This window comes from Anomaloglossus baeobatrachus (genome assembly GCF_048569485.1).
Source record: "Anomaloglossus baeobatrachus isolate aAnoBae1 chromosome 1 unlocalized genomic scaffold, aAnoBae1.hap1 SUPER_1_unloc_4, whole genome shotgun sequence".
Lineage (NCBI taxonomy): Eukaryota > Metazoa > Chordata > Amphibia > Anura > Aromobatidae > Anomaloglossus > Anomaloglossus baeobatrachus.
The window spans coordinates 425,547-453,046 of record NW_027441777.1 but is presented as its reverse complement, the minus strand read 5'-3'; the positions used below and the strand labels follow the sequence as shown (position 1 = coordinate 453,046).

The 27,500-nt window shown below is 54.0% G+C and overlaps 2 protein-coding genes across 3 annotated transcripts in view; one reads left to right on the top strand and one right to left on the bottom strand.

Annotated features, from left to right (window-relative positions):
- Positions 1-23,104, bottom strand: part of LOC142258673 (uncharacterized) — a 333,416-nt gene extending 310,312 nt beyond the window's left edge. The window contains exons 1-2 of the mRNA XM_075331295.1: positions 23,071-23,104; positions 16,568-16,695 (exon numbers count right to left, since the gene is read on the bottom strand). Of these exons, the coding sequence (XP_075187410.1) occupies positions 16,568-16,594 (27 nt within the window). The 5' untranslated portion in view covers positions 16,595-16,695; positions 23,071-23,104. The remainder of the gene's footprint in view (positions 1-16,567; positions 16,696-23,070) is intronic.
- The window catches only part of LOC142258675 (uncharacterized), a 128,561-nt gene that overhangs the window by 6,338 nt on the left and 94,723 nt on the right, over positions 1-27,500 (top strand). The window contains exon 1 of one of the 2 annotated variants that reach the window (XM_075331302.1): positions 23,182-23,244. The exons of the other annotated variant lie outside the window; for it this stretch is intronic. The gene's annotated coding sequence lies outside the window, so the exon portion shown is untranslated. Of the gene's footprint in view, positions 1-23,181; positions 23,245-27,500 lie in introns of those variants that run through there. 2 annotated transcript variants of the gene reach the window in all.

Sequence of the window (27,500 nt, the reverse complement as noted above, 5' to 3'; positions counted from 1 at the left end):
AACCCGTAGTGTTCTCATTTTTCAGGATCTATGGCTCAGTGATGGCTTATTTTTTGCGTCTCGAGCTGACGTTTTTAATGGTACCATTTTTGTGCAGTTGCTACATTTTGATCGCCTGTTATTGCATTTTCCGTAAAATTTGTGTCAACCAAAAATCGTAATTTTGGCGTTAGGAATTTTTTTATTAATTGATTTTATATTTTTAGAGATCGGGCATTTCTGAACGCGGCGATACCAAATGTGTGTATATTTTTTAACCCTTTAATTTTCAATGTGGCAAAAGGGGGGTGATTTGAACTTTTAGGATTTTTAATTTTTTTTTAAATTTTACTACTCCCCCTAGGGACTATAATGATCAGCAATCTGATCGCTCTCCCATTTCTCTAGATCATAGCTGAGATCTGCAGATACGTGGCTTTTCTCTCACTGCCGGTATTGAGAGAAAGTGACTCAAGATAACAGGCGTCATCGCATGACCCTGTGCTACCATGGCAACCAGCAGAAGTCACAAATCATGTCACATGACTTCCGATCTGGCTGGGTAATGGCGGCGCACATATACAGCTCGCTGTCAGATTTTGGCAGCGAGATGTAAGGGGTTAATAGTCGCGGGTGGAACACGATTCCACTCGCTACTAGCAGGCACACATGTCAGCTGTTGAAATCAGCTGATATGTGCGCGGATCGCCGCGGCCTGCACACGGCAGGCTGCAGGGATTAACCACACATGATCCATGAAGCACATGCACGTCATGGGTCGTGAAAGGGTTAAGGAAATATGTTAAAAGCAGATTCCTGACACAAGGGACAACAAATGAACATTAAGCAAAAGGAAGTGATTGACCCATATAAAGTGCTGCACATACTGGATTCAATCTTCTATAGCAAAGTGCGAAGTGCATAAAGAGGTCAGCGTTTGAGGGAAATATCCCTAAATGGGACCATGCACCTGTGACGCCCTGGGCAAGCCAGGGGTCACAGGTCACAACACCACCACACCCCACACTCCAGGTAGGAACATCACAGCTAAACTACAAATCCTTGTTGCCTTCTTCCAGAGGCTGATGGTCCACACCAGGGGGTGGGCCAGGCGGTTGGCTCCGCCCACCAAGGAGGTCACAGCTCTGGAGGAGGGAGGAAACCAGGCAGATTAGTCCAGGCAGGGCAAGAGTGAAGTCCAGTGAGGGACAGAGGAGAGTAAACAACCAAGAGGAGTAGCCGGTGAGGGCTAAAGTAAACAGAAAAGTGAAAGCAGAAGGAAGAAAGGTGGAAAAAGGAGGAAAGCAAGTGAGGTGACAAGAAGGAAGGAAAGCCTGAAGGGTCCAGCTTTGTATAGGGCCAGATCAGCAAGGTCAGCGACGGCGGTAACCGTCTGGAGTGGGACAGTTCGGAAGTTCCTGGAAGGACCCCGTTGGCTGTGTGCCCGGTGGTCTGGAGCAGTGTTCCGAAGGACAGTCAGCACCAGGGCAGGGGCCTCTCGGACCCCGGCAAGGCTAGGAGTCGCCAAATTTGCCGAATCCGTCAGTGAAGGGGACGCAGATCCCCCAGCAACCAAGTCCCGATTGAAGGCAACAGCTCAACCTGAAGCAGAGAGACACCGCCACCGCCAAGGCACCAGTTTCTCAGGGCCAGCGCCTGCGGGCAAAGTGTAGAGCTCCTCCAGCCCAGATTGTAGTCGGGGAGCGGGTAACCGAGGGAATCCACCGCTACCAAAAGTCAACAAAGGTGCAGGGAAGAGGGACGTTACCGTCACCTACCGGGAGTGCAGGTGCAGCCGTCTGTGGGACCGTCCTACCAGCCGTTTGGTTTACCGTACAAACTGTGTCCGTGTCTCAGGCTGAGTGAGTACCACAGTGCCGCAAGGCACAGCGCGGCCCCCCGCGTCCCTGCTCCCACCAGGCCCCGCACCACACAAACCCATCACCGGGCCCCGGGATCACCAACCCCTGCCCACGGAGGGGCAACGCAACACCTGGCTGCTCCGCATCACCATCCCCGGGACCCCCGCATTGAGCAGCGGTGGTGAAATCACCACAACCGTGGGTGGCGTCACGAACTGTAACAATCCCCATCACCCCAACAACATCCCCTTTCACTCACGGGCGAGGAGTGCCGCTCGAGACAGCCACTGGGATCCGGCCCATCGCTCGAGCCACCACTGAGCAGCAGCCGGACCCGAGCAGAGGGGTGAGCGCAGTGCTGACACCCTCCTCCCCGCCCGCGACAACTTGGCGTCACGAACAGGATCCTACCGCTCTGCCGTCTGGTAGAGGTGCGCCTTGTGACCGCCGGAGGTATCCGGCAGAAAAATTGCAGAAGCCGCCATCTTTGGCGCGAAAAGTTCCCGCTCGAGCGTCTTCTCGAGCAGTAGAGGCGCGAAGGCCAAAACTCCGCCCCAAGAGAGGAGGGGCCGGAAAGAGCTAAGGGGGACGAAATGGCGGCTGGCCGCATGTGAGCGCGGCTGTGGAAGCAGGGACGCCAGGACCCTGCGGCCATTTATTGGTTCCTGGAAGAGGCCGCTGCTAAAGATGCTGAGTCCGACCAACAACACCGTGGTCCCCGCGCCCGGCATGGCGGCGTGGGTGGAAGTCCGGACCGCCCAGCTAAGCAGCCGTCTGCAGGTCCGCATGCAGCTCCTCCTGGAGGAGTGGGAGGCCGACATGGTGGAAGTGGTGGCTGCTGTGTGGAGATGCGAGGTGGAGGAAGATTTGGAGGAATGGGTAAGAGACCCACGTCCCTGTATTCCCGAGGGATCGGCCGCTGCGGCTGAGGGGCCCGGCCTACACCCGTTCACCCTGCTGCCTCTCCCGCTACCCACGTTAGCTGCTGCTGCCCCGCCACTAGGCCCGCTACCACCACCACCGGTAGCGGTACCCTGCCAATCCGCCCCGGCGGACAGACCTGCAGCAGAAGATCATGACCACCCTGAACCGCTTCTATGGAAGAAGCCAAAGGCTGAGCCCGTCAGCAAAGATGCACCGGAGGCACGGCGGGGATGCAGCTGCCAGGAGGCAGAGGAGGCCATGTCACAGCGGGGTCCCTCATTACTGAAGGTGCCGGTCGTAGCCGACACGGAGGGACTCTGGCTGGGTCCGTCCCCCATAGAAAGTAAGACTGATTTATTTCCGGAAGTGTTACGTATTCTTGGCACCTAGCCAATAAGGTTATATATATTTGTAACACTTCCGGAAATAAATCAGTCTTACTTTCTATTCATATCTGAGTACGTCTCTCTGGTGTGAGCGAAAGAGAGGGTAATGCATGCTACCACGAGTGACTCATAATTTGGACTGCAGACAGTTTAAGAGGGATGCATGATTAGATTGCATCAACCTAAATTACGACCTTATCATTTGGCGCCCAACGAACCTTAGGACGGAGCTCTGGATGGCGGACGGCCGTGCTGACACCTTCAGTCGGAAGGCAACTACACGAGAGGTGGAGAATTGCGCAACTCCAGCTGCAGGTGAGATCATTTGTATAATCTCACCTTGCAAACCTCATGCGTGTACTTGCATTTCGAAGGGGGGGGTTGGGCTGTCCCAGTCTAGACACCTAATGACCGCCATCTCGCATGAGATAAGCCGTCCTAAGAGATCCCACACCAAGGTGGTCAGGTTCACCTTAAGCTGTCTGTAATTTATGTAATGTGGTTTTTGTCTGCTCTTTGAGAAAAGCAGAAGTTCTATAGTTTCGTTTTTCTCTGAGTTGAAAGTAGAGGAAAATGAGGAAGTTGTGATATACGCTGGATACATATATATGGATATATATGGTTATATCTGCAGGTGAGATCAGCCACCTGGATGGTGTATATAGTGTCCTTATTGTTATGTCATTGTATTGACCTGTGTCTACCTGTGTAAAAATGTCTGTCTATTTGCAGCAGGTGGAATACTTGCTGGTATCGCTCTAATCACTGTGTTTGTTTGCAGCGAGGTGGGCTGCAAAAAGAGGAAGTTCTATGTGCTTTGTTGGTTCGTACTTACTGGGTTATGCAAAAAGAGGAAGTTGTGTCACGGGAATCTACTTTGATATATTGAAGCTGTTTATTCTATGAGAAAAGGAAAAAAATGTACCTTTGAAGTATTCTGTTTGAGTATATAGAGTATACACGGGTGGGTAACGTAACGTGTCCGGTTGATAGTCAGTAATTGATAAATCTAAAGGGCAGGTACAGGTGTCATGGTAAGAGTCCTGACTGTATCCTGGTGGTCTTCCACAGAGAGGAGACGATAGGGGGATTGGTTTTGGCCGGTACAGCGTCATGGTGTGACCCTGACTGTATCTGGTGGAATTTGATGTTCTCTGCGATCCTAGGTAGGAGAACATTGGCAGAATCCCTTTTTTGACTTTGGTTTTAAACAGTATTATTGATGTTCTGGACGGACCGTTCAAATAAGGTGTATATAGTGTGAACAGAGGTTGCTGGTACATGAAGTAAGATATAGTGAGGGTGAATTTAGTATCTATCACCCACGTGACACCTCTTCCTGGTAGGACAACCTGGTCTGTGGACTGAGATAGAAATTCTGTGTATACTGTGGATGTGTAAAATCGCTGGTCCAGAAGAGGAAGTGGATTACGGCATAGCAGACATCCAGATTGACGTGTTAGTTTTGGGTTGTATACCCTTGAAGCATGGGGTCTAATCAGTCCACACCTGTCAAGTTTTGTTAAATAAGCGAGGGATCTTGAAAGATAAAGATCTCCTTATGGATGCTGAGGCATGGTATAGAACGTCAAAAGATGATAGAAAATTGGCATAGTAGATATTTCTATATTGCACCAGATCAGAAAATGGCATCTCAGGAAGTGGCCAAGCCCATTAGGAAACAACGCCCCCCTCCTTATAAGTCGTCCCCAGAGGGTTGGACTTGTGTAGTTTGTCCCCCTGCCCACCAAACGCCCTCCCTAGCCTGCCCAGACGTCATTTCAGGTTGGGCCGCACCTAGTTCCCTTTTCCGGCCATCTTAAGTCCCAAGGCCACTGGCCTATTTGTTGCTGGAGCAGCAGAAGACACCGAGGGGTGTCAGGAAGATGACAATGATTTAACAATGATCCACCCCACCACCAACACTGTCCCTAGTAGAGGTAAACCACAGGTGCTGTCCTATTTGAGGACGTCAGGCCACACATGGCATCGCACCATTATTCCGATAGTCCCAGACAAGAACGCCCTAAATATGTGACATGGAAGCCTCAAGAGGCTGCAGTCCTTGTGAAGGAACACTGAGATATATACACCTATGAGTGACGTGTCATCAATAATTGATGTTTGATACCTTGGACCTGATGTACAGGTGCAGTGTTAAGGAAAAAGTGGGTGAAAGAGCCCTGACTGTTACCTGGTACGGTTTTCATGCTAAGCAGTGAGTTGAACGTGGTATGCGTACTCACTGGTCTTGTTTTAGTGGATGTCAATGTATTCTTACCTAGAATTGAATACATTGGGGAAGACCCCTAAACTTTGGTCTTAATCGGAATTATTGAGTATTCGATAGACCGTTCTCATGGAGGTGTATGTATATCGTGAATTCTCTCTCTGACATAATATCTCATATATAGTTTTCCCTGAAAGATGTTTTCACCCAGATTAAAGCTGGGGATTCTTTCTGGCCAGTAATGGAGCCAGGTTTGCAGTGAGGGTGTATGTACCTTATCACCCAAGTGACACTGGAAGATGTTTTATGTATAATGTACGCAGTTTTTGGTGTGAAACACCGTAGGAGAAAAAAAACAAAACAAAAAACAGGGAAGTGTTAGTTTCCATTTCAGTCCTGTGAATGAAATTCTGTGAAGTTTAGTTGTAAATGACACACGTATGTTGAAATGGAGAATTCTAGATGAGAATTGATGAGTAATTCTGAATCTAGCAACTGCACTATGTGTATTTTACCTGTCTGTGGAGCACTGTGTCCACGTAAGCCCACCCCATTATTCCTGTTCTGAATGTAGATTTCTTTCTGTCACTCTGTGTTTTGCTCAGCCCTGGGTGGGGTATGGTATGGGGATATTATTGCAGGGTCTGACAGGAGATAGGGATACGCTGGAGGCTCGGCCCTGACCACCATCAGGTCTACCGTCGAGATGAGGGCGAGTACAGGGTCCCTAGTTACAGGGTCAGCCCAGGGGTCCCTATATAATCCATATTCCCGGTGACAGATTGAATACCTCCTGGATGTAGATGTTTCAATACATGTCACTCCCTCCCAGGACTCTTCAGACGCCATTTTTGGCCAACACCTACTTCCTCTTTTAGCGGCTGTTTCTTATCGGTAATTATCTTTAGTGGACGTTTTAACTCAGACACTACATAGTTCATCTTTAGACGCCATTTTAGTCCAGCCGACACCCGGTTCCCCATTTTTGTTTCAGCAGCCACAGCCACTGCTCTGTTTATTGCTGACATAGCAGGGACTGCAGAGGGGGGAGACAGGGACCTGAAACACACACTCCATTTTTGGTAATATATGCAGTTTTTTCTCCATTGTGTTCCCACTCATGAACCTTAGCAGAGGTTATTGCTGATAGTCCTGTGTAAACCTTTTCCCTTCACTTTTGCATGTTTTGTTTTTGCTGTATCTAGTATACAGTCTAGACCATATAGACTGCTCACTATTAGTCCTGGTGGACAGTGAATATTTTTCTGCCTATGGCAGTTGCTGCTTAGCCTGGTTTTGAGTTATTTTCACTTGTATGTTATCCTGCCTGGTGTCTTGCACAAGAGTTCCCTGATAGAGAGGGTGGAGGTTCATGTGGTCCCAAGGGGACATTGATCTTCAGGAGTTGGTATATATTAGAGTTTTCGTTGACAGCACCCAGTAATCCTTTGTGTCTTAGTTTGCAGGGTCTGACAGGAGAGAGGGATACGCTGGAGGCCCGACCCTGACCACCATCAGGTCTACCGTCGGGATGAGGGAGAGTGCAGGGCCCCCAGTTACAGGGTCAGCACAGGAGAGGTAGAGTAGATACGCTCCACTGCTTTTTCCTAGTTGTTTAGATGTAGTCAGGGGGTGCTGCTTGGTAGTTTCCAAACCCTCTTGTGCTATTTTCTCTTTTCCCGGGGTTTTAGGGAGTCTTAGTTTTTAGAATTTCAGTGTTCTCCTGACCCCAAAGTTACACCCATTGCTCTTTCTTACAAACCTGGGTATAGTCCTTTGTATCAGGTCTCCGAGAGCCCATATGCAAACAACTACAGCTGGTAACACCTGAGTTACAGTCAGTCATCTGAGCTACAGTCACAGTCACCTGAGTTACAGTTACAGTCACCTGAAGAGTATAATCATGTCATCTCCAGCCCAGAAGTCATTCTACATGTTTGCAATGGAGGAAGATAGCAGTCCTTTGAACACTACTCAGCCAGATTGAACACCTACCTAAAGCACCAGTTGAAGATCAGTGCCCGTATGACATCACTGCTCCCTGACAAAGTCACCAACTCCCGGTGTGCGGTCCTTAATCCTGCTGAACTTCTCCCTCTTCCAAGGGGGGAGTGTCCCACCTCTGACACCTTGGTGGAAGAGGTAGTCGACTCTGGCATAGCTGAAACTCTGGATTCGATACCGTGACGGATACACCTTTGGACCCTGACTTAACATCTTTGCGGATGGATCAAGATGTGCATCAAGAGGACGGTTCCACATGGGTATGGTGCTGGTAGCAGAAGACGCTGTGCTGATAGAGCAGTCGCTACCCGCATGCCTGTCTGTAAAGAAGCAGATGTATGTGCTCTCGCTGAAGCCTGCAAGATGGCAGCCAGCATCTACTCTGTGGAGGATAAGAGACTTGATCACTGACAATGGAACTGTACGCCGCCATGAGGCCATAGAAGAACGGATGGAAGCTTTGCTATTGCCAGACAGAGTCGCGGTGAGCAGGGTTGAGGCCTACATTGGAGGAGTCAAGGGAAGCAGTAAGAAGTGCCCTCACTGACAGAACATCCAAAGAAGCCCCAAGACCACTTACGAGAGAAACAGTCAGTCAATCTGTGCTTTTCGAATGACCCAGATGTGAAGAAGAAAGGAAGGATGGAAAGTCTTGGGAAAACGTTGTCCTGACCCTACAAGAGCAAGTCCCAGAAGAAGAGGACTGAGATAGGGTGCAGCTGCGGGCTCCCGGAGACCATAGAAAGTGGCTAGTGACCTGCTTTCACTGCCAGCCAATGAGATATGGCAGGCCTTAGACACAGAACTGACTCTACACACCCCATACCAGCCACAGAATAGAGGGAAGGTTGGGAGGATGGGGCAGTGTAGAAGGCAAGGGCATGAGAGTCTTCCCCTTGAATTGTTCAGTGTCAGACACACCTCAGCAGGGATCACTAGGTTGAGACCCTATGAAATCCTGTTTAGAAGTAGCGCCAGATACTTCAACTAAGCTTGTTGTTTGTTTAAACATTTGCCTAATACACGTTTTTGAAGTTTTCTCCTCCAGATCCAACCAGATCTAGATTTCTCTCTCTTTTCTTTTTCTCTCTCCTCTTTTCCTCTCTCTTTTCCTCTCTCTTTTCTCTTTTCCTCTCTCTCTCTCCATCTCTTCTCAATCTTTCTCTCTTTCTCTCTCTCTTCCCTCACTCTTTTTCTTTCGGACGAAGATCCATGCATTCCACTACAAAGAGATGTCGGACCTGCCTGAGACCAGGAGATGGCTGTCTTCCCTCTTCTACCCGATACTTTGTGCCAGGATGATGATATCTAAGCATGTGGACTGGAAGACGACTCTACATCCCACCTTTGATGTCCCACCATTACCGCCTGAGGACTGAGGAGCATAAGACTCTGAGTGAACCCAACCCTGATAAATATTAGCCAATTAAAGGACTAGTGCCACGTTCCCCCTTCCTGAATAACGTGGGCCAGGGGAACATAGCCATGAGGACAGTCTAGAGAACACGGTCAGGATCTGGCTTCCTATGCATAGTCTGTTGGGTGGGGAGATTCATCCACAAGGGATGGGGTATCTCGTATGTGAGTGAGGTAACCATCAGCATTAGGACAGATCAATAGACCTGGAAACGTAAGGAAAGACTTTTTGGCTATCTCCAAAGGGGGGACTGTTAGGGATGTGATTATCATTATTATGAGTATATAGGAGTTACATGGAGATATCCATAAAGAACAAGATTTAAGATGTTGTTTGAACTGTACCCCACATATCTCTTGGCATAAGACTCAGACAGACAGTCTGGGCTATTCTTGTGACAAGTGAATAATGCTGACATTGCTTAATATAAATGAGGAACCAAGCACATTACAGTAAATTGTATATCACAGAATAAGCTGTTCTACTTTATCCAATAGGAGACGTGTTACGTATTCTTGGCACCTAGCCAATAAGGTTATATATATTTGTAACACTTCCGGAAATAAATCAGTCTTACTTTCTATTCATATCTGAGTACGTCTCTCTGGTGTGAGCGAAAGAGAGGGTAATGCATGCTACCACGAGTGACTCATAATTTGGACTGCAGACAGTTTAAGAGGGATGCATGATTAGATTGCATCAACCTAAATTACGACCTTATCAGCTGAACCGGAGCAAACAGAAAGTACTCCCGGCTGGGAGCGGCGGCAACAGCAGCTGCGCAGGGAGATCGATGCCCGAGAGGGGTGTAGAGCGGATGTGCATGCCCGCATGTATATGGAAGAAGATCGCCTGCAGCAAGCTACCATTGGGGTCCAGAGCGGTGCACCATGTGAAGGTGGCACTAGAGCCCCACGAGTGAGAATGGACTGCTGAGCCGCAAAAGGCAGCGAAGTGCCGCTGCACAGCCCCCGTTGGGACCACCACTTTGTTTGTTTGAAAGAGTTTTGAAAGGTTGAAAGATGATTGAAAATGGAACCGAACAGTTACCTGATTATCTGCTTGATTGAACCGGCTGGAGCCGGCACCGTTGTCCCCGTGGGGACCGTTTAAAATGCATGGGAACTATCCATGGACAAGCCCGTGAACTTGCAGGGCAACCACAGACGTTAGTGGCTTGTAAATATGTTGGTTACCGTTACCGTTTTCCGCAATGCCGCCTCCGGAGAGGCAGGTTGGAGGGAGGGCCCTGAGCAGAGCAGGCTAGGGCCCAGCCACCAAAGGAACCGGTGGCTACCCTCTGGAGGGAAGGACAGATCCCGCTCGGGTACCGTGTGCTGGACTGTGGGTCAAGGGGTGCTGCCTGGGTTTTAGGGGCAGCATCAGGGCCAGGTTACTTGGGTGGGAGAGAGCGGAAAACCGTAACCGTCAACCGTTGAAACGTTTAAGTAAATGTGCCTCCCGTCTTGGGAAGAAGTTATTAAAAATGTTTTCATGTTTGCTTAACCTTGTTACCCCTTTTCCAGAAAAATAAAACCGGTGTAGGACGGCAGCCCGCGGACGGTCTGCATTTTGCTAAGGGGGAATGTGACGCCCTGGGCAAGCCAGGGGTCACAGGTCACAACACCACCACACCCCACACTCCAGGTAGGAACATCACAGCTAAACTACAAATCCTTGTTGCCTTCTTCCAGAGGCTGATGGTCCACACCAGGGGGTGGGCCAGGCGGTTGGCTCCGCCCACCAAGGAGGTCACAGCTCTGGAGGAGGGAGGAAACCAGGCAGATTAGCCCAGGCAGGGCAAGAGTGAAGTCCAGTGAGGGACAGAGGAGAGTAAACAACCAAGAGGAGTAGCCGGTGAGGGCTACAGTAAACAGAAAAGTGAAAGCAGAAGGAAGAAAGGTGGAAAAAGGAGGAAAGCAAGTGAGGTGACAAGAAGGAAGGAAAGCCTGAAGGGTCCAGCTTTGTGTAGGGCCAGATCAGCAAGGTCAGCGACGGCCGTAACCGTCTGGAGTGGGACAGTTCGGAAGTTCCTGGAAGGACCCCGTTGGCTGTGTGCCCGGTGGTCTGGAGCAGTGTTCCGAAGGACAGTCAGCACCAGGGCAGGGGCCTCTCGGACCCCGGCAAGGCTAGGAGTCGCCAAATTTGCCGAATCCGTCAGTGAAGGGGACGCAGATCCCCCAGCAACCAAGTCCCGATTGAAGGCAACAGCTCAACCTGAAGCAGAGAGACACCGCCACCGCCAAGGCACCAGTTTCTCAGGGCCAGCGCCTGCGGGCAAAGTGTAGAGCTCCTCCGGCCCAGATTGTAGTCGGGGAGCGGGTAACCGGAGGGAATCCACCGCTACCACAAGTCAACAAAGGTGCAGGGAAGAGGGACGTTACCGTCACCTACCGGGAGTGCAGGTGCAGCCGTCTGTGGGACCGTCCTACCAGCCGTTTGGTTTACCGTACAAACTGTGTCCGTGTCTCAGGCTGAGTGAGTATCACAGTGCCGCAAGGCACAGCGCGGCCCCCGCGTCCCTGCGCCCACCAGGCCCCGCACCACACAAACCCATCACCGGGCCCCGGGATCACCAACCCCTGCCCACGGAGGGGCAACGCAACACCTGGCTGCTCCGCATCACCATCCCCGGGACCCCCGCATTGAGCAGCGGTGGTGAAATCACCACAACCGTGGGTGGCGTCACGAACTGTAACAATCCCCATCACCCCAACAACATCCCCTTTCACTCACGGGCGAAGAGTGCCGCTTGAGACAGCCCCTGGGATCCGGCCCATCGCTCGAGCCACCACTGAGCAGCAGCCGGACCCGAGCAGAGGGGTGAGCGCGGTGTGCTGACACCCTCCTCCCCGCCCGCGACACACCCACCATAAAGAGCAGGTGCCAATATTAGCTGTCAAAAGACCGGGCCCCCAGACCAGAGGGCCTAAAAACTGGGGGGCATAAGTGAGGATCAGGGGGCTGCTGAAGACAGAAAATAAATTGTCAGTGCGATCTGAACAATATAGTGGGGTCTACATGTGAGGACTGTGCGAGCTGTAGAGGAAACTACCTACAGCAAGGTGTGACCGCAGCCCGATACAGATCCAGCCGGCAATGTGTGACCGCAGCCCGATACAGATCCAGCCGGCAATGTGTGACCGCAGCCCGATACAGATCCAGCCGGCAATGTGTGACCGCAGCCCGATACAGATCCAGCCGGCAGTGACTGATCACTAATGCCACACCGAGTTCTATAACTATAGAAATGAACATTCAGCACCGACCTCTAAATCAGGTTTATTAACACAAGTATCAATAATTCTAACAAAAAGGAAATATATTCATACATTTTATTATTATTTATAGAGAACCACTGATTCCATCCTGTACATGGGAACGGGCTACACACAAAATACAGATATAAATTACAGTGACTAAACCAATCCTGACAGACGGGTACAGAGGGGAGCGGACCCTGCCCTCGGGGGCTCACAGTCTACAGGGTAATGCGGAGGAGACAGTAGGTCGGGGATACAAATATATAACACTGACAGACGGGTACAGAGGGGAGCGGACCCTGCCCTCGGGGGCTCACAGTCTACAGGGTAATGGGGAGGAGACAGTAGGTCGGGGATACAAATATATAACACTGACAGACGGGTACAGAGGGGAGCGGACCCTGCCCTCAGGGGCTCACAGTCTACAGGGTAATGCGGAGGAGACAGTAGGTCGGGGATACAAATATATAACACTGACAGACGGGTACAGAGGGGAGCGGGCCCTGCCCTCGGGGGCTCACAGTGTACAGGGTAATGGGGAGGAGACAGAAGGTCGGGGATACAAATATATAACACTGACAGACGGGTACAGATCGGAGCGGACCCTGCCCTCGGGGGCTCACAGTCTACAGGGTAATGGGGAGGAGACAGAAGGTCGGGGATACAAATATATAACACTGACAGACGGTTACAGAGGGGAGCGGGCCCGACCCTCGGGGGCTCACAGTCTACAGGGGAATGGGGAGGAGACAGAAGGTCGGGGATACAAATATATAACAATGACAGACGGGTACAGAGGGGAGCGGACCCTGCCTTCGGGGGCTCACAGTCTACAGGGTAATGGGGAGGAGACAGAAGGTCGGGGATACAAATATATAACAATGACAGACGGGTACAGAGGGGAGCGGACCCTGCCTTCGGGGGCTCACAGTCTACAGGGTAATGGGGAGGAGACAGAAGGTCGGGGATACAAATATATAACACTGACAGACGGGTACAGAGGGGAGCGGACCCTGCCCTCGGGGGCTCATAGTCTACAGGGTAATGGGGAGGAGACAGTAGGTCGGGGATACAAATATATAACCCTGACAGACGGGTACAGAGGAGAGCGGGCCCAGCCCTCGGGGGCTCACAGTCTACAGGGTAATGGGAAGGAGACAGAAGGGCGGGGATACAAATATATAACACTGACAGACGGGTACAGAGGGGAGCGGACCCTGCCCTCGGGGGCTCACAGTCTACAGGGTAATGGGGAGAAGACAGAAGGTCGGGGATACAAATATATAACACTGACAGACGGGTACAGAGGGGAGCGGACCCTGCCCTCAGGGGCTCACAGTCTACAGGGTAATGGGGAGGAGACAGTAGGTCGGGGATACAAATATATAACCCTGACAGACGGGTACAGAGGGGAGCGGACCCAGCCCTCGGGGGCTCACAGTCTACAGGGTAATGGGAAGGAGACAGTAGGACGGGGATACAAATATATAACACTGACAGACGAGTACAGAGGGGAGCGGGCCCTGCCCTCGGGGGCTCACAGTCTACAGGGTAATGGGGAGGAGACAGAAGGTCGGGGATACAAATATATAACACTGACAGATGGGTACAGAGGGGAGCGGGCCCGGCCCTCGGGGGCTCACAGTCTACAGGGTAATGGGAAGGAGACAGTAGGTCGGGGATAAAAATTCAGTGGATCCTTAGATTACGAGTAACCCGGTTTGCGAGTATTTTGCATGACAAGCAAAGCTGGTTGCAAATTTGTAACTCTGTTTATGAGCAATGATTTGCTATACAAGCAAATACTCCCCTCACACACTTCCGGTTCTGTACTTTCCCCGCGCTGTGACCCGCTCTGGCTGTTTCTCGTGGCCCCCAGGCACATGGATCCGCTAACGATCGCAGCAGGTGCAGGGGCTGCTGCTGTCTTTGCTTCATTTCAGAGCAGTGTCAGCTCTCTCTGCACTGTATTCCCAAAGGCAGAGCGCTGGCCAATCACAGGCAAGCAGCTTATGCGTATGATGTCAACTGCTGAAGCGCTGACAGCGGCAGCCCCTGCATCAGCCGCGATCGTTAACGGGTCCACATGCCTGTGGACTGCAAGAACCAGGGAAGAGGCCCCCGAGGCAACCGAGGACAGGTGAGAACATGTGTGTGTGTGTGTGTGTGTGTACAATGGCACAATAGGGGACCAGGATAGGACATTGCTACAAGTTGTGGAGCAAATTGTCTGCGTTAAGCTATGTGCGCACGTTGCGTTCTATTACGCAGCATAAAATAATCACTGCAGGTGCGTCTCATAACGCAGCCGAAAAGCTGCGTTCTGTGACACCTTCGGCAGAACGCAACGTGCGCACATTCCTGCAGAATTCATGCGTGCCATGGGAAAAGCATCCAGAGCACACATTTTTGACAGTGCGGTCCCACTCGGCTCTGCTGCATCCCCATAGACTTGCAGCAGAGCCGACTGGGATCGGAATGTCAAAAAGAGCACATGGCTGGCTGCGGGAGACAGCCGTGCGATCAGAATGAACTTGGGTGAACTTCACCCGACTTCATTGTGATCGCGGGGCTCTGTGCGTGTGCCGCGGCTTGATTTGCGGTCACAGGTGAAGGACTCACCTGTGACCACAAATCTGAGTGACTGCAGTGAGCCACGCAATCACCGGTGCCGTCACTCAGGTTACCGCGGCCAGCTCGAGTCCTCCACCCGAGACCTGTGGCCGCGGGTAACCTGAGAGACGTCCCCGCACACATCCCGACATTACCGCCTACATCCCCGCACACATCCTGACATTCCTGCACACATCCTGACATTACCGCCGACATCCCCACATTCCCACACACATCCTGACATTACCGCCTACATTCCCGCACACATCCCGACATTCCCGCACACATCCCGACATTACCGCCTACATCCCCGCACACATCCCGACATTCCCGCACACATCCTGACATTACCGCCGACATCCCCGCACACATCCCGACATTCCCGCACACATCCTGACATTAACGCCGACATTCCCGCACACATGCCGACATTCCCGCACACATCCCGACATTCCCGCACACATCCCGACATTACCGCCTACATCCTGACATTCCTGCACACATCCCGACATTACCTCCGACATCCCCGCACACATCCCAACATCACCGCACACATCCTGACATTACCTCAGTGACATCCCCGCTGACAGCGCGACTCACTTCAGTTTCTGCATGGAGCGGACAGGAGCGGTTGTACTGCCGCTCCGGTCAGCATCATGTAGCAGAGCTGGATGCGTCGCGGGACCTCTGGATTACGCCAGACCTGGAGGTGTGTTTGGGGATTTTAATAAAGTGGTGAAAGAGGGTGGTTTTTGTCTTTTATTTCAAATAAAGGATTTTTCGGGTTTATGTGTTTATTTACTTTCGCCAGGTTAATCATTGGGGGTGTCTCATAGACGCCTGCAACGATTAACTAGGACTTAGTGGCAGCTATGGGCTGCCATTAACTCCTTATTACCCAGATTGCCACCGCACCAGGGCAGTTCTGGATGAGCCGGGTAGAGTCCCGGGACTGTCGCATTTAATCCATTCGGCAATTCCGGGCGGCTGCTGGCTGATATTTTTAGGCTGGGGGGCGCCCCATAACGTAGGGCTCCCCATCCTGAGAATACCAGCCTTCAGCCGTGTGGCTTTACCCTGGCTGGTATCAAAATTGGGGGGGACCCCACGCCGTTTTTTTTTAATTATTTATTTATTTTACTGCACTACATAGACCCGCCCACCGGTGGCTGTGATTGGTTGCAGTGAGACAGCTGTCACTCAGCATGGGGGCGTGTCTGACTGCAACCAATCATAGGTGCCGGTGGGCGGGGAAGCAGTGAATACGAGATTGAATAATGGGCGGCCGGCATTTTCAAAAGCAGGAGAAGCCGCCGGAGCAGTGTGACCGCCGTGCAGCTGATCGGTGAGTATGAGAGGGGGGGAGAGGGATAGACCGATAGAGAGAGAGAGACCGACCGACAGGGAGACACAGAGACCGACAGACAGACAGAGAGAAAGACCGACATTACAACCAATACGCACAAAAGAAGTGACATGTCACTTCTCAGAACGCGCGCTTCGGGCAGCAGCCGAAGCGCTGCGCTCTAATACGCCACGTGCACACAGCTCCTGCATAATCTTCATAGATTATGCTGGGGACGCAGGACGCATGCAGTTACGCTGCGGTGCAGATCGCAGCGTAACTGCATGTAAATACGCAACGTGCGCACATAGCCTTACAATTATTTCCTATGGGAATATTTGCTTTGCTATACGAGTAACTGGGATTACGAGCACTCACAGAACGGATTATGTTCGTATCCAAGGTTCCACTGTATATAACAATCAACTTTACAAATCAATACGTAGAATTAAGCCATGTTGGACATTGGCGACAATGAAAGAAAAAATCTCTTGTATCCGAGTCCCGTGCGTTTTAGGTGTAAAAACTGTACTTCTGCATTTACCATAAATTCCTCTCTCATTAAATACATTGGAGGACACCGGAGGATGATGTGGATTACACCGCACTGTTCTCTCCGCCTCTAAGGTGGGACGACGGGGGGCAATTACACCCAGTGCCGATAGTCACAAGCTGTGTATGAAAAACAAAGATTACCGTATTTTTTGGACTATAACACGCACCAGACTATAAAGCCTGCTTTACATGTTACAATTTATTGTGTGTTCGCATTTGCGATCGCGCCCGCCCTCATCGTTTGTGCGGCATGGGCAATTTGTTGCCCGTGTCGCACAATGTTGTAACCCCCGTCACATGTACTTACCTTCCTAACGACCTCACTGTGAGCGGCGAACATCCCTCCCCCTTCAGGAAGTGGAAGTTCGGTGTCACAGCGACATCACACAGCGGCCGGCCAATAGAAGCGGAGGGGCGGAGATGAGCGGGACGTAACATCCCACCCACCTTCTTCCTTCAGCAGTGCCGGCGGGACGCAGGTAAGCTGCAGTTCATCGTTCCCGGGGTGTCACACGGAGCGATGTGTGCTGCCCCGGGTACGTGTAGGTAATCGAAGTGCGATTTTTAGAAAATGAGCGACGTGTCAGCGATGAACGAGGTGAGTATTTCTTCTCGTTCATAGCTGTCACACGCTACGATATCACTAACGAGGCCGGATGTGTGTCACTTATGACGTGACCCCGCCGACATCTCGTTAGATATATCAAAGCGTGTAAAGCCCGCTTTAGACACACTCTGGTTTTAGAGGAGGAAAATAAGAAAATAAAATTTTAAGCAAAAAATGTGCTGCTGACACTTAAGGAGATAATGTCCCCAAATTCTCTACTAAGGTACCCCATCCTGGTAATGATCCTCCTGCCTTGTATATGATACCCATCCATATATATATGTCCCTCATCTTGGTATAGCCCTTATCCTGCTATATACCGCCATCCAGGTATAGCCCCCATCCTGCTATATACCGCCATTCTGGTATAGCCCCATCCTGCTATATACCACCATTCTGGTATAGCCCCCATCCTGCTATATACCGCCATTCTGGTATAGCCCCCATCCTGCTATATACCGCCATCAAGGTATAGCCCCCATCCTGCTATATACCGCCATTCTGGTATAGCCCCATCCTGCTATATACCGCCATCCTGCTATAGCCCTCATCCTGCTATATACCGCCATCATTGTATAGCCCCCATCCTGCTATATACCGCCATCCAGGTATAGCCCCAATCCTGCTATATACCGCCATTCTGGTATAGCCCTCATCCTGCTATATACCCCATCCTGGCATGTGCTCTTATCCTGCCATCCTGGTATAGCCCCCATCCTGCTATATACCGCCATCCTGGTATAGCCCCCATCCTGCTATATACCGCCATTCTGGTATAGCCCCATCCTGCTATATACCGCCATCCTGCTATAGCCCTCATCCTGCTATATACCGCCATCATTGTATAGCCCCCATCCTGCTATATACTGCCATCCAGGTATAGCCCCAATCCTGCTATATACCGCCATTCTGGTATAGCCCTCATCCTGCTATATACCCCATCCTGGCATGTGCTCTTATTCTGCCATCCTGGTATAGCCCCCATCCTGCTATATACCGCCATTCTGGTTTAGCCCCATCCTGCTATATACCGCCATTCTGGTATAGCCCTCATCCTGCTATATACCCCATCCTGGCATGTGCTCTTATCCTGCCATCCTGGTACGGCCCTCATCCTGCTATATACCGCTATCCTGGTATAGCCCTCATCCTGCTATATACCGCTATCCAGGTATAGCCCCCCCCCATCCTGCTATATACCGCCATCCTGGTATAGCCCTCATCCTGCTATATGCCCCCATCCTGTGGCACACAAAAAAATAAACGTTTATACTCACCTTTCCTCACTCCACACAGCATCGCTCGTCCTCCTGTCTGTGCAGGCAACAGCGCTGCTAACATATGTTGAGCCGGTCACCGTTGTCTGCAGCGTTGTGATGTCCTATCTGCCTGCCCACTGACCTGTGTGTGGAGAGCGGTGCGCACAGCGATGACATCAGACCGGAAAATATCACGGTGCTGCAGACAACGGTGACCGGTGAGCGTAATAATAATAATAATAAATAATAATAATCTTTATTTCAATAGCGCCAGCATATTCCGCAGCGCTTTACAATTCAGGAGGATCATATACATATACATCTAATGTACATATACAAACAAGTAACAATAATAGCGTATACTTATTCACTGCACCCCGCGCTGATGATAACACACGGGGGGCAGTGAATATAGCCAAACATGATCACGCCAGGCTGTAGTTGCCAGGAGTGATCACGCTGCCGCCTGTTTAGTATGCGCGCATCACCCCGCCCACCCGTCAGCGCCGGCTTCAGCACTGAGAGATGATGGGTGGGATGTTGGGCGTGCATATGAACTGAGATTAATGTGCGGGCCCACGTAGTCATGGTAGGCTGCTACAGCCTGCTCCTGCCTCTGATGACCCGCTCCACCACCACCGCACCCCCTTTCCTTGCAGCCATCAGACTATAAGACACAACCCCACTTTCCCCCAACATTCCGAAAGTCTGAAAAATACGGTAATAACGCACAACACAAATCACTGTGTGATCCCCCTAATGTGCAACACGGCCTCCTGCCCAGCGCGACCTGCAACGTGCAGCCTCTCCCCCTGCAAGCCCCTCCAATGTGCAGCCTCTCCCCCACCATTCGGCCTCGTTCCCTACAAGCCTCCCAATGTGGAGCCTCTCCCCCTGCCCTGTGTAGCTCCCCATATACCCCCTTCTTATAGAAGCCTCCACAGCCTCTCCCCCTGCCCTGTGTAGCCCCCCATATCCCCCCTTCTTACAGAAGCCTCCACAGCCTCTCCCCCTGCCCTGTGTAGCACCCCATATCTCCCTCCTTATAGAAGCCTCCACAGCACCTCCACCTGCCGTGTAGCTCCCCATATCCCCTCCTTATAGAATCCTCCACAGCCCCTCCCCTTGCCCTGTGGAGCCCGCATATCCCCCTCCTTATAGAAGCCTCCACAGCCCCTCCCCCTGCCATGTGTAGCCCCCCATATCCCTCTCCTTATAGAAGCCTCCACAGCCCCTCCCCCTGCCCTGTGTAGCCCCCCATATCCCCCTCCTTATAGAAGACTCCACTGCCTCTCCCCCTGCCCTGTGTAGACCCGATAACCCCCCTCCTTATAGAAGCCTCCACAGCCCCTCCCCTGTGTAGCCCCCCATATCCCCCTCCTTATAGAAGCCTCCACAGCCCCTCCCCAGTGTAGCCCCCCATATCCCCCTCCTTATAGAAGCCTCCACAGCCTCTCCCCCTGCCCTGTGTAGCCCCCCATATCCCCCTCCTTATAGAAGCCTCCACAGCCCCTCCCCTTGCCCTGTGGAGCCCCCATATCCTTCTCCTTATAGAAGCCTCCACAGCCCCTCCCCCTGCCCTGTGTAGCCCCCCATATCCCCCTTCTTATAGAAGCCTCCACAGCCCCTCCTCCTGCCCTGTGTAGCCCCCCATATCCCCCTCCTTATAGAAGCCTTCACAGCCTCTCCCCTGCCCTGTGTAGCCCCCCATATCCCCTCCTTGTAGAAGCCTCCACAGCCCCTCCCCCTGCCCTGTGTAGCCCCCCATATCCCCCTCCTTATAGAAGCCTCCACAGCCCCTCCCCCTGCCCTGTGTAGCCCCCCCATATCGAAGCCTCCACAGCCTCTCCCCTGCCCTGTGTAGCCCCCCATATCCCCCTCCTAATAGAAGCCTCCACATCCCCTCCCCCTGTCCTGTGTAGCCCCCCATAGCCCCCTCCTTATAGAAGCCTCCACAGCCCCTCCGCCTGCCCTGTGTAGCCCCCCATATCCCCCTCCTTATAGAAGCCTCCACAGCCCCCCCTGCCCTTTGTAGCCCCCCCATATCCCCCTCCTTATAGAAGCCTCCACAGCCTCTCCCCTGCCCTGTGTAGCCCCCCATATACCCCTCCTTATAGAAGCCTCCACAGCCCCTCCTCCTGCCCTGTGTAGACCCCCATAGCCCCCTCCTTATAGAAGCCTCCACAGCCCCTCCCCCTGCCCTGAGTATCCCCCATATCCCCTCCTTATAGAAGCCTCCACAGCCCCTCCCCCTGCCCTGTGTAGCCCCCCCATATCCCCCTCCTTATAGTAGCCTCCACAGCCACTCCCCCTGCCCTGTGTAGCCCCCTATATCCCCTCCTTATAGAAGCCTCCACAGCCTCTCCCCCTCCCCTGTGTAGCCCCCCATATCCCCCTCCTTATAGAAGCCTCCACAGCCCGTCCCCCTGCCCTGTGTAGCCCCCCATATCCCCCTCCTTATAGAAGCCTCCACAGCCCCTCCCTCTGCCCTGTGTAGCCCCCCATATCCCCCTCCTTATAGAAGCCTCCACAGCCCCTCCCTCTGCCCTGTGTAGCCCCCCATATCCCCCTCCTTATAGAAGCCTCCACAGCCCCTCCCTCTGCCCTGTGTAGCCCCCCCATATCCCCCTCCTTATAGAAGCCTCCACAGCCCCTCCCCCTGCCCTGTGTAGCCCCCCATATCCCCCTCCTTATAGAAGCCTCCACAGCCCCTCCCTTTGCCCTGTGTAGCCCCCCATATCCCCCTCCTTATAGAAGCCTCCACAGCCCCTCCCTCTGCCCTGTGTAGCCCCCCATATCCCCCTCCTTATAGAAGCCTCCACAGCCCCTCCCTCTGCCCTGTGTAACCCCCATATCCCCCTCCTTATAAAAGCCTCCACAGCCTCTCCCCCTGCCCTGTGTAGCCCCCCATATCCCCTCCTTATAGAAGCCTCCACAGCCCCTCCCTCTGCCCTGTGTAACCCCCATATCCCCCTCCTTATAGAAGCCTCCACAGCCTCTCCCCCTGCCCTGTGTAGCCCCCCATATCCCCTCCTTATAGAAGCCTCCACAGCCCCTCCCCCTGCCCTGTGTAGCCCCCCCATATCCCCCTCCTTATAGAAGCCTCCACAGCCCCTCCCTCTGCCCTGTGTAACCCCCATATCCCCCTCCTTATAGAAGCCTCCACAGCCCCTTCCTCTGCCCTGTGTAACCCCCATATCCCCCTCCTTAAAGAAGCCTCCACAGCCCCTCCCCCTGCCCTGTGTAGCCCCCCCATATCCCCCTCCTTATAGAAGCCTCCACAGCCCCTCCCTCTGCCCTGTGTAGCCTCCCATATCCCCCTCCTTATAGAAGCCTCCACAGACCCTCCCTCTGCCCTGTGTAGCCCCCCCCATATCCCCCTCCTTATAGAAGCCTCCACAGCCTCTCCCCCTGCCCTGTGTAGCCCCCCATATCCCCCCCTTATAGAAGCCTCCACAGCCTCTCCCTCTGCCCTGTGTAGCCTCCATATCCCCTCCTTATAGAAGCCTCCACAGCCTCTCCCCCTGCCCTGCGTAGCCCCCCCATATCCCCCTCCTTATAGAAGCCTCCACAGCCTCTCCCCCTGCCCTGCGTAGCCCCCCCATATCCCCCTCCTTATAGAAGCCTCCACAGCCTCTCCCTCTGCCCTGTGTAGCCTCCATATCCCCTCCTTATAGAAGCCTCCACAGCCTCTCCACCTGCCCTGTGTAGCCCCCCCCATATCCCCCTCCTTATAGAAGCCTCCACAGCCCCTCCCCCTGCCCTGTGTAGCCCCCATATCCCCTCCTTATAGAAGCCCCCACAGCCCCTCCCCCTCCCCTGTGTAGCCCCCATATCCCCCTCCTTATAGAAGCCTCCACAGCCTCTCCCCTGTGTAGCCCCCCCCATATCCCCCTCCTTATAGAAGCCTCCACAGCCCCTCCCCCTGCCCTGTGTAGCACCCCATATCCCCTCCTTATAGAAGCCCCCACAGCCCCTCCCCCTGCCCTGTGTAGCCCCCCATATCCCCCTCCTTATAGAAGCCTCCACAGCCCCTCCCCCTGCCCTGTGTAACCCCCATATCCCCTTCCTTATAGAAGCCTCCACAGCCCCTCCCCCTGCCCTGTGTAGCCCCCCATATCCCCCTCCTTATAGAATCCTCCACAGCCTCTCCCCCTGCCCTGTGTAGCCCCCCATATCCCCTCCTTATAGAAGCCTCCACAGCCCCTCCCTCTGCCCTGTGTAACCCCCATATCCCCCTCCTTATAGAAGCCTCCACAGCCCCTCCCCCTGCCCTGTGTAGCCCCCCATATCCCCCTCCTTATAGAATCCTCCACAGCCTCTCCCCCTGCCCTGTGTAGCCCCCCATATCCCCCTCCTTATAGAAGCCTCCACAGCCTCTCCCCCTGCCCTGTTTAGCCCCCCATATCCCCTCCTTATAGAAGCCCCCACAGCCCCTCCCCCTCTCCTGTGTAGCCCCCTATATCCCCTCCTTATAGAAGCCCCCACAGCCCCGTGCTGCAGCTTCAGGCCATTCCCTGTGAGATATACACGTCACGAGCTGCAGCCCCAAGAAATGACCGGAGGCAAAATCCAGTCTGAGAGGAAAGTTCTAGAACTAATGAGGAGCCGCTGAATCTTCTCCACCTCAGGGTCAGGATCCGTCCGCTCTGCCCCGCCCACAGCTCTGCCCCGCCCACAGCCCTGCCCCGCCCACAGACCTGCCCCGCCCACAGCTCTGCACAGCCCTTTCCCTTGACGTCATCCCCCTCAGGAAATCAGCTCCTGACGCTGCAGTGAGACACAGGCTCTGAGGAGAAGGTGAGAGGAAGAAACCTCGCACTACACATGAGGGGAGAGAGCGACAGACCCCGCACTACACATGGGGGAGAGAGCGACAGACCCCGCACTACACATGAGGGAGAGAGCGACAGACCCCGCACTACACATGGGGGAGAGAGAGACAGACCCCGCACTACACATGAGGGAGAGAGCGACAGACCCCGCACTACACATGAGGGAGAGAGCGACAGACCCCGCACTACACATGAGGGAGAGAGCGACAGACCCCGCACTACACATGGGGGAGAGAGCGACAGACCCCGCACTACACATGAGGGAGAGAGCGACAGACCCCGCACTACACATGGGGGAGAGAGCGACAGACCCCGCACTACACATGAGGGAGAGAGCGACAGACCCCGCACTACACATGAGGGAGAGAGCGACAGACCCCGCACTACACATGAGGGAGAGAGCGACAGACCCCGCACTACACATGGGGGAGAGAGAGCGACAGACCCCGCACTACACATGGGGGAGAGAAAGCGACAGACCCCGCACTACACATGAGGGAGAGAGAGCGACAGACCCCGCACTACACATGAGGGAGAGAGAGCGACAGACCCCGCACTACACATGAGGGAGAGAGCGACAGACCCCGCACTACACATGGGGGAGAGAGAGCGACAGACCCCGCACTACACATGAGGGAGAGAGAGCGACAGACCCCGCACTACACATGAGGGAGAGAGCGACAGACCCCGCACTACACATGGGGGAGAGAGAGCGACAGACCCCGCACTACACATGAGGGAGAGAGAGCGACAGATCCCGCACTACACATGAGGGAGAGAGAGCGACAGACCCCGCACTACACATGAGGGAGAGAGAGAGACAGACCCTGCACTACACATGAGGGAGAGAGAGCGACAGACCCCGCACTACACATGGAGGAGAGAGAGCGACAGACCCCGCACTACACATGAGGGAGAGAGCGACAGACCCCGCACTACACATGAGGGAGAGAGCGACAGACCCCGCACTACACATGAGGGGGAGAGAGAGCGACAGACCCCGCACTACACATGAGGGAGAGAGCGACAGACCCCGCACTACACATGAGGGAGAGAGCGACAGACCCCGCACTACACATGAGGGAGAGAGAGCGACAGACCCCGCACTACACATGAGGGAGAGAGAGCGACAGACCCCGCACTACACATGGGGGAGAGAGAGCGACAGACCCCGCACTACACATGAGGGAGAGAGAGAGACAGACCCTGCACTACACATGAGGGAGAGAGAGCGACAGACCCCGCACTACACATGAGGGAGAGAGAGCGACAGACTCCGCACTACACATGAGGGAGAGAGAGCGACAGACCCCGCACTACACATGAGGGAGAGAGAGCGACAGACCCCGCACTACACATGGGGGAGAGAGAGCGACAGACCCCGCACTACACATGAGGGAGAGAGAGAGACAGACCCTGCACTACACATGAGGGAGAGAGAGCGACAGACCCTGCACTACACATTAGGGAGAGAGAGCGACAGACCCCGCACTACACATGAGGGAGAGAGAGCGACAGACCCCGCACTACACATGAGGGAGAGAGAGCGACAGACCCCGCACTACACATGAGGGAGAGAGAGCGACAGACCCCGCACTACACATGAGGGAGAGAGAGCGACAGACCCCACACTACACATGGGGGAGAGAGAGCGACAGACCCCGCACTACACATGAGGGAGAGAGAGCGACAGACCCTGCACTACACATGGGGGAGAGAGAGCGACAGACCCCGCACTACACATGAGGGAGAGAGAGCGACAGACCCCGCACTACACATGAGGGAGAGAGAGCGACAGACCCCGCACTACACATGAGGGAGAGAGAGCGACAGACCCCACACTACACATGGGGGAGAGAGAGCGACAGACCCCGCACTACACATGAGGGAGAGAGAGCGACAGACCCTGCACTACACATGGGGGAGAGAGAGCGACAGACCCCGCACTACACATGAGGGAGAGAGAGCGACAGACCCCGCACTACACATGAGAGAGAGAGAGCGACAGACCCCGCACTACACATGAGAGAGAGAGAGCGACAGACCCCGCACTACACATGAGGGAGAGAGAGCGACAGACCCCGCACTACACATGAGGGAGAGAGAGCGACAGACTCCGCACTACACATGAGGGAGAGAGAGCGACAGACCCCGCACTACACATGAGGGAGAGAGAGCGACAGACCCCGCACTACACATGAGGGAGAGAGAGCGACAGACCCCGCACTACACATGAGGGAGAGAGAGCGACAGACCCCGCACTACACATGAGGGAGAGAGAGCGACAGACCCCGCACTACACATGAGGGAGAGAGAGCGACAGACCCCGCACTACACATGAGGGAGAGAGAGAGACAGACCCCGCACTACACATGAGGGAGAGAGAGCGACAGACCCCGCACTACACATGGGGGAGAGAGAGCGACAGACCCCGTACTACACATGAGGGAGAGAGAGCGACAGACCCCGCACTACACATGAGGGAGAGAGAGCGACAGACCCCGCACTACACATGGGGGAGAGAGAGCGACAGACCCCGCACTACACATGAGGGAGAGAGAGCGACAGACCCCGCACTACACATGGGGGAGAGAGAGCGACAGACCCCGCACTACACATGGGGGAGAGAGAGCGACAGACCCCGCACTACACATGAGGGAGAGAGAGAGACAGACCCCGCACTACACATGAGGGAGAGAGAGCGACAGACCCCGCACTACACATGGGGGAGAGAGAGCGACAGACCCCGCACTACACATGAGGGAGAGAGAGCGACAGACCCCGCACTACACATGAGGGAGAGAGAGCGACAGACCCCGCACTACACATGAGGGGAGAGAGAGCGACAGACCCCGCACTACACATGAGGGAGAGAGAGCGACAGACCCCGCACTACACATGAGGGAGAGAGAGCGACAGACCCCGCACTACACATGAGGGAGAGAGAGCGACAGACCCCGCACTACACATGAGGGAGAGAGAGCGACAGACCCCGCACTACACATGAGGGAGAGAGAGCGACAGACCCCGCACTACACATGAGGGAGAGAGAGCGACAGACCCCGCACTACACATGAGGGAGAGAGAGCGACAGACCCCGCACTACACATGGGGAGAGAGAGCGACAGACCCCGCACTACACATGAGGGAGAGAGAGCGACAGACCCCGCACTACACATGAGGGAGAGAGAGCGACAGACCCCGCACTACACATGAGGGAGAGAGAGCGACAGACCCCGCACTACACATGAGGGAGAGAGAGCGACAGACCCCGCACTACACATGAGGGAGAGAGAGCGACAGACCCCGCACTACACATGGGGGAGAGAGAGCGACAGACCCCGCACTACACATGAGGGAGAGAGAGCGACAGACCCCGCACTACACATGGGGAGAGAGAGCGACAGACCCCGCACTACACATGAGGGAGAGAGAGCGACAGACCCCGCACTACACATGAGGGAGAGAGAGCGACAGACCCCGCACTACACATGAGGGAGAGAGAGCGACAGACCCCGCACTACACATGGGGAGAGAGAGCGACAGACCCCGCACTACACATGAGGGAGAGAGAGCGACAGACCCCGCACTACACATGAGGGAGAGAGAGCGACAGACCCCGCACTACACATGAGGGAGAGAGAGCGACAGACCCCGCACTACACATGAGGGAGAGAGAGCGACAGACCCCGCACTACACATGGGGGAGAGAGAGCGACAGACCCCGTACTACACATGAGGGAGAGAGAGCGACAGACCCCGCACTACACATGAGGGAGAGAGAGCGACAGACCCCGCACTACACATGAGGGAGAGAGAGCGACAGACCCCGCACTACACATGGGGGAGAGAGAGCGACAGACCCCGCACTACACATGAGGGAGAGAGAGCGACAGACCCCGCACTACACATGAGGGAGAGAGAGCGACAGACCCCGCACTACACATGGGGGAGAGAGAGCGACAGACCCCGCACTACACATGAGGGAGAGAGAGCGACAGACCCCGCACTACACATGAGGAGAGAGAGCGACAGACCCCGCACTACACATGAGGGAGAGAGAGCGACAGACCCCGCACTACACATGAGGGAGAGAGAGCGACAGACCCCGCACTACACATGGGGGAGAGAGAGCGACAGACCCCGCACTACACATGAGGGAGAGAGAGCGACAGACCCCGCACTACACATGAGGGAGAGAGAGCGACAGACCCGCACTAC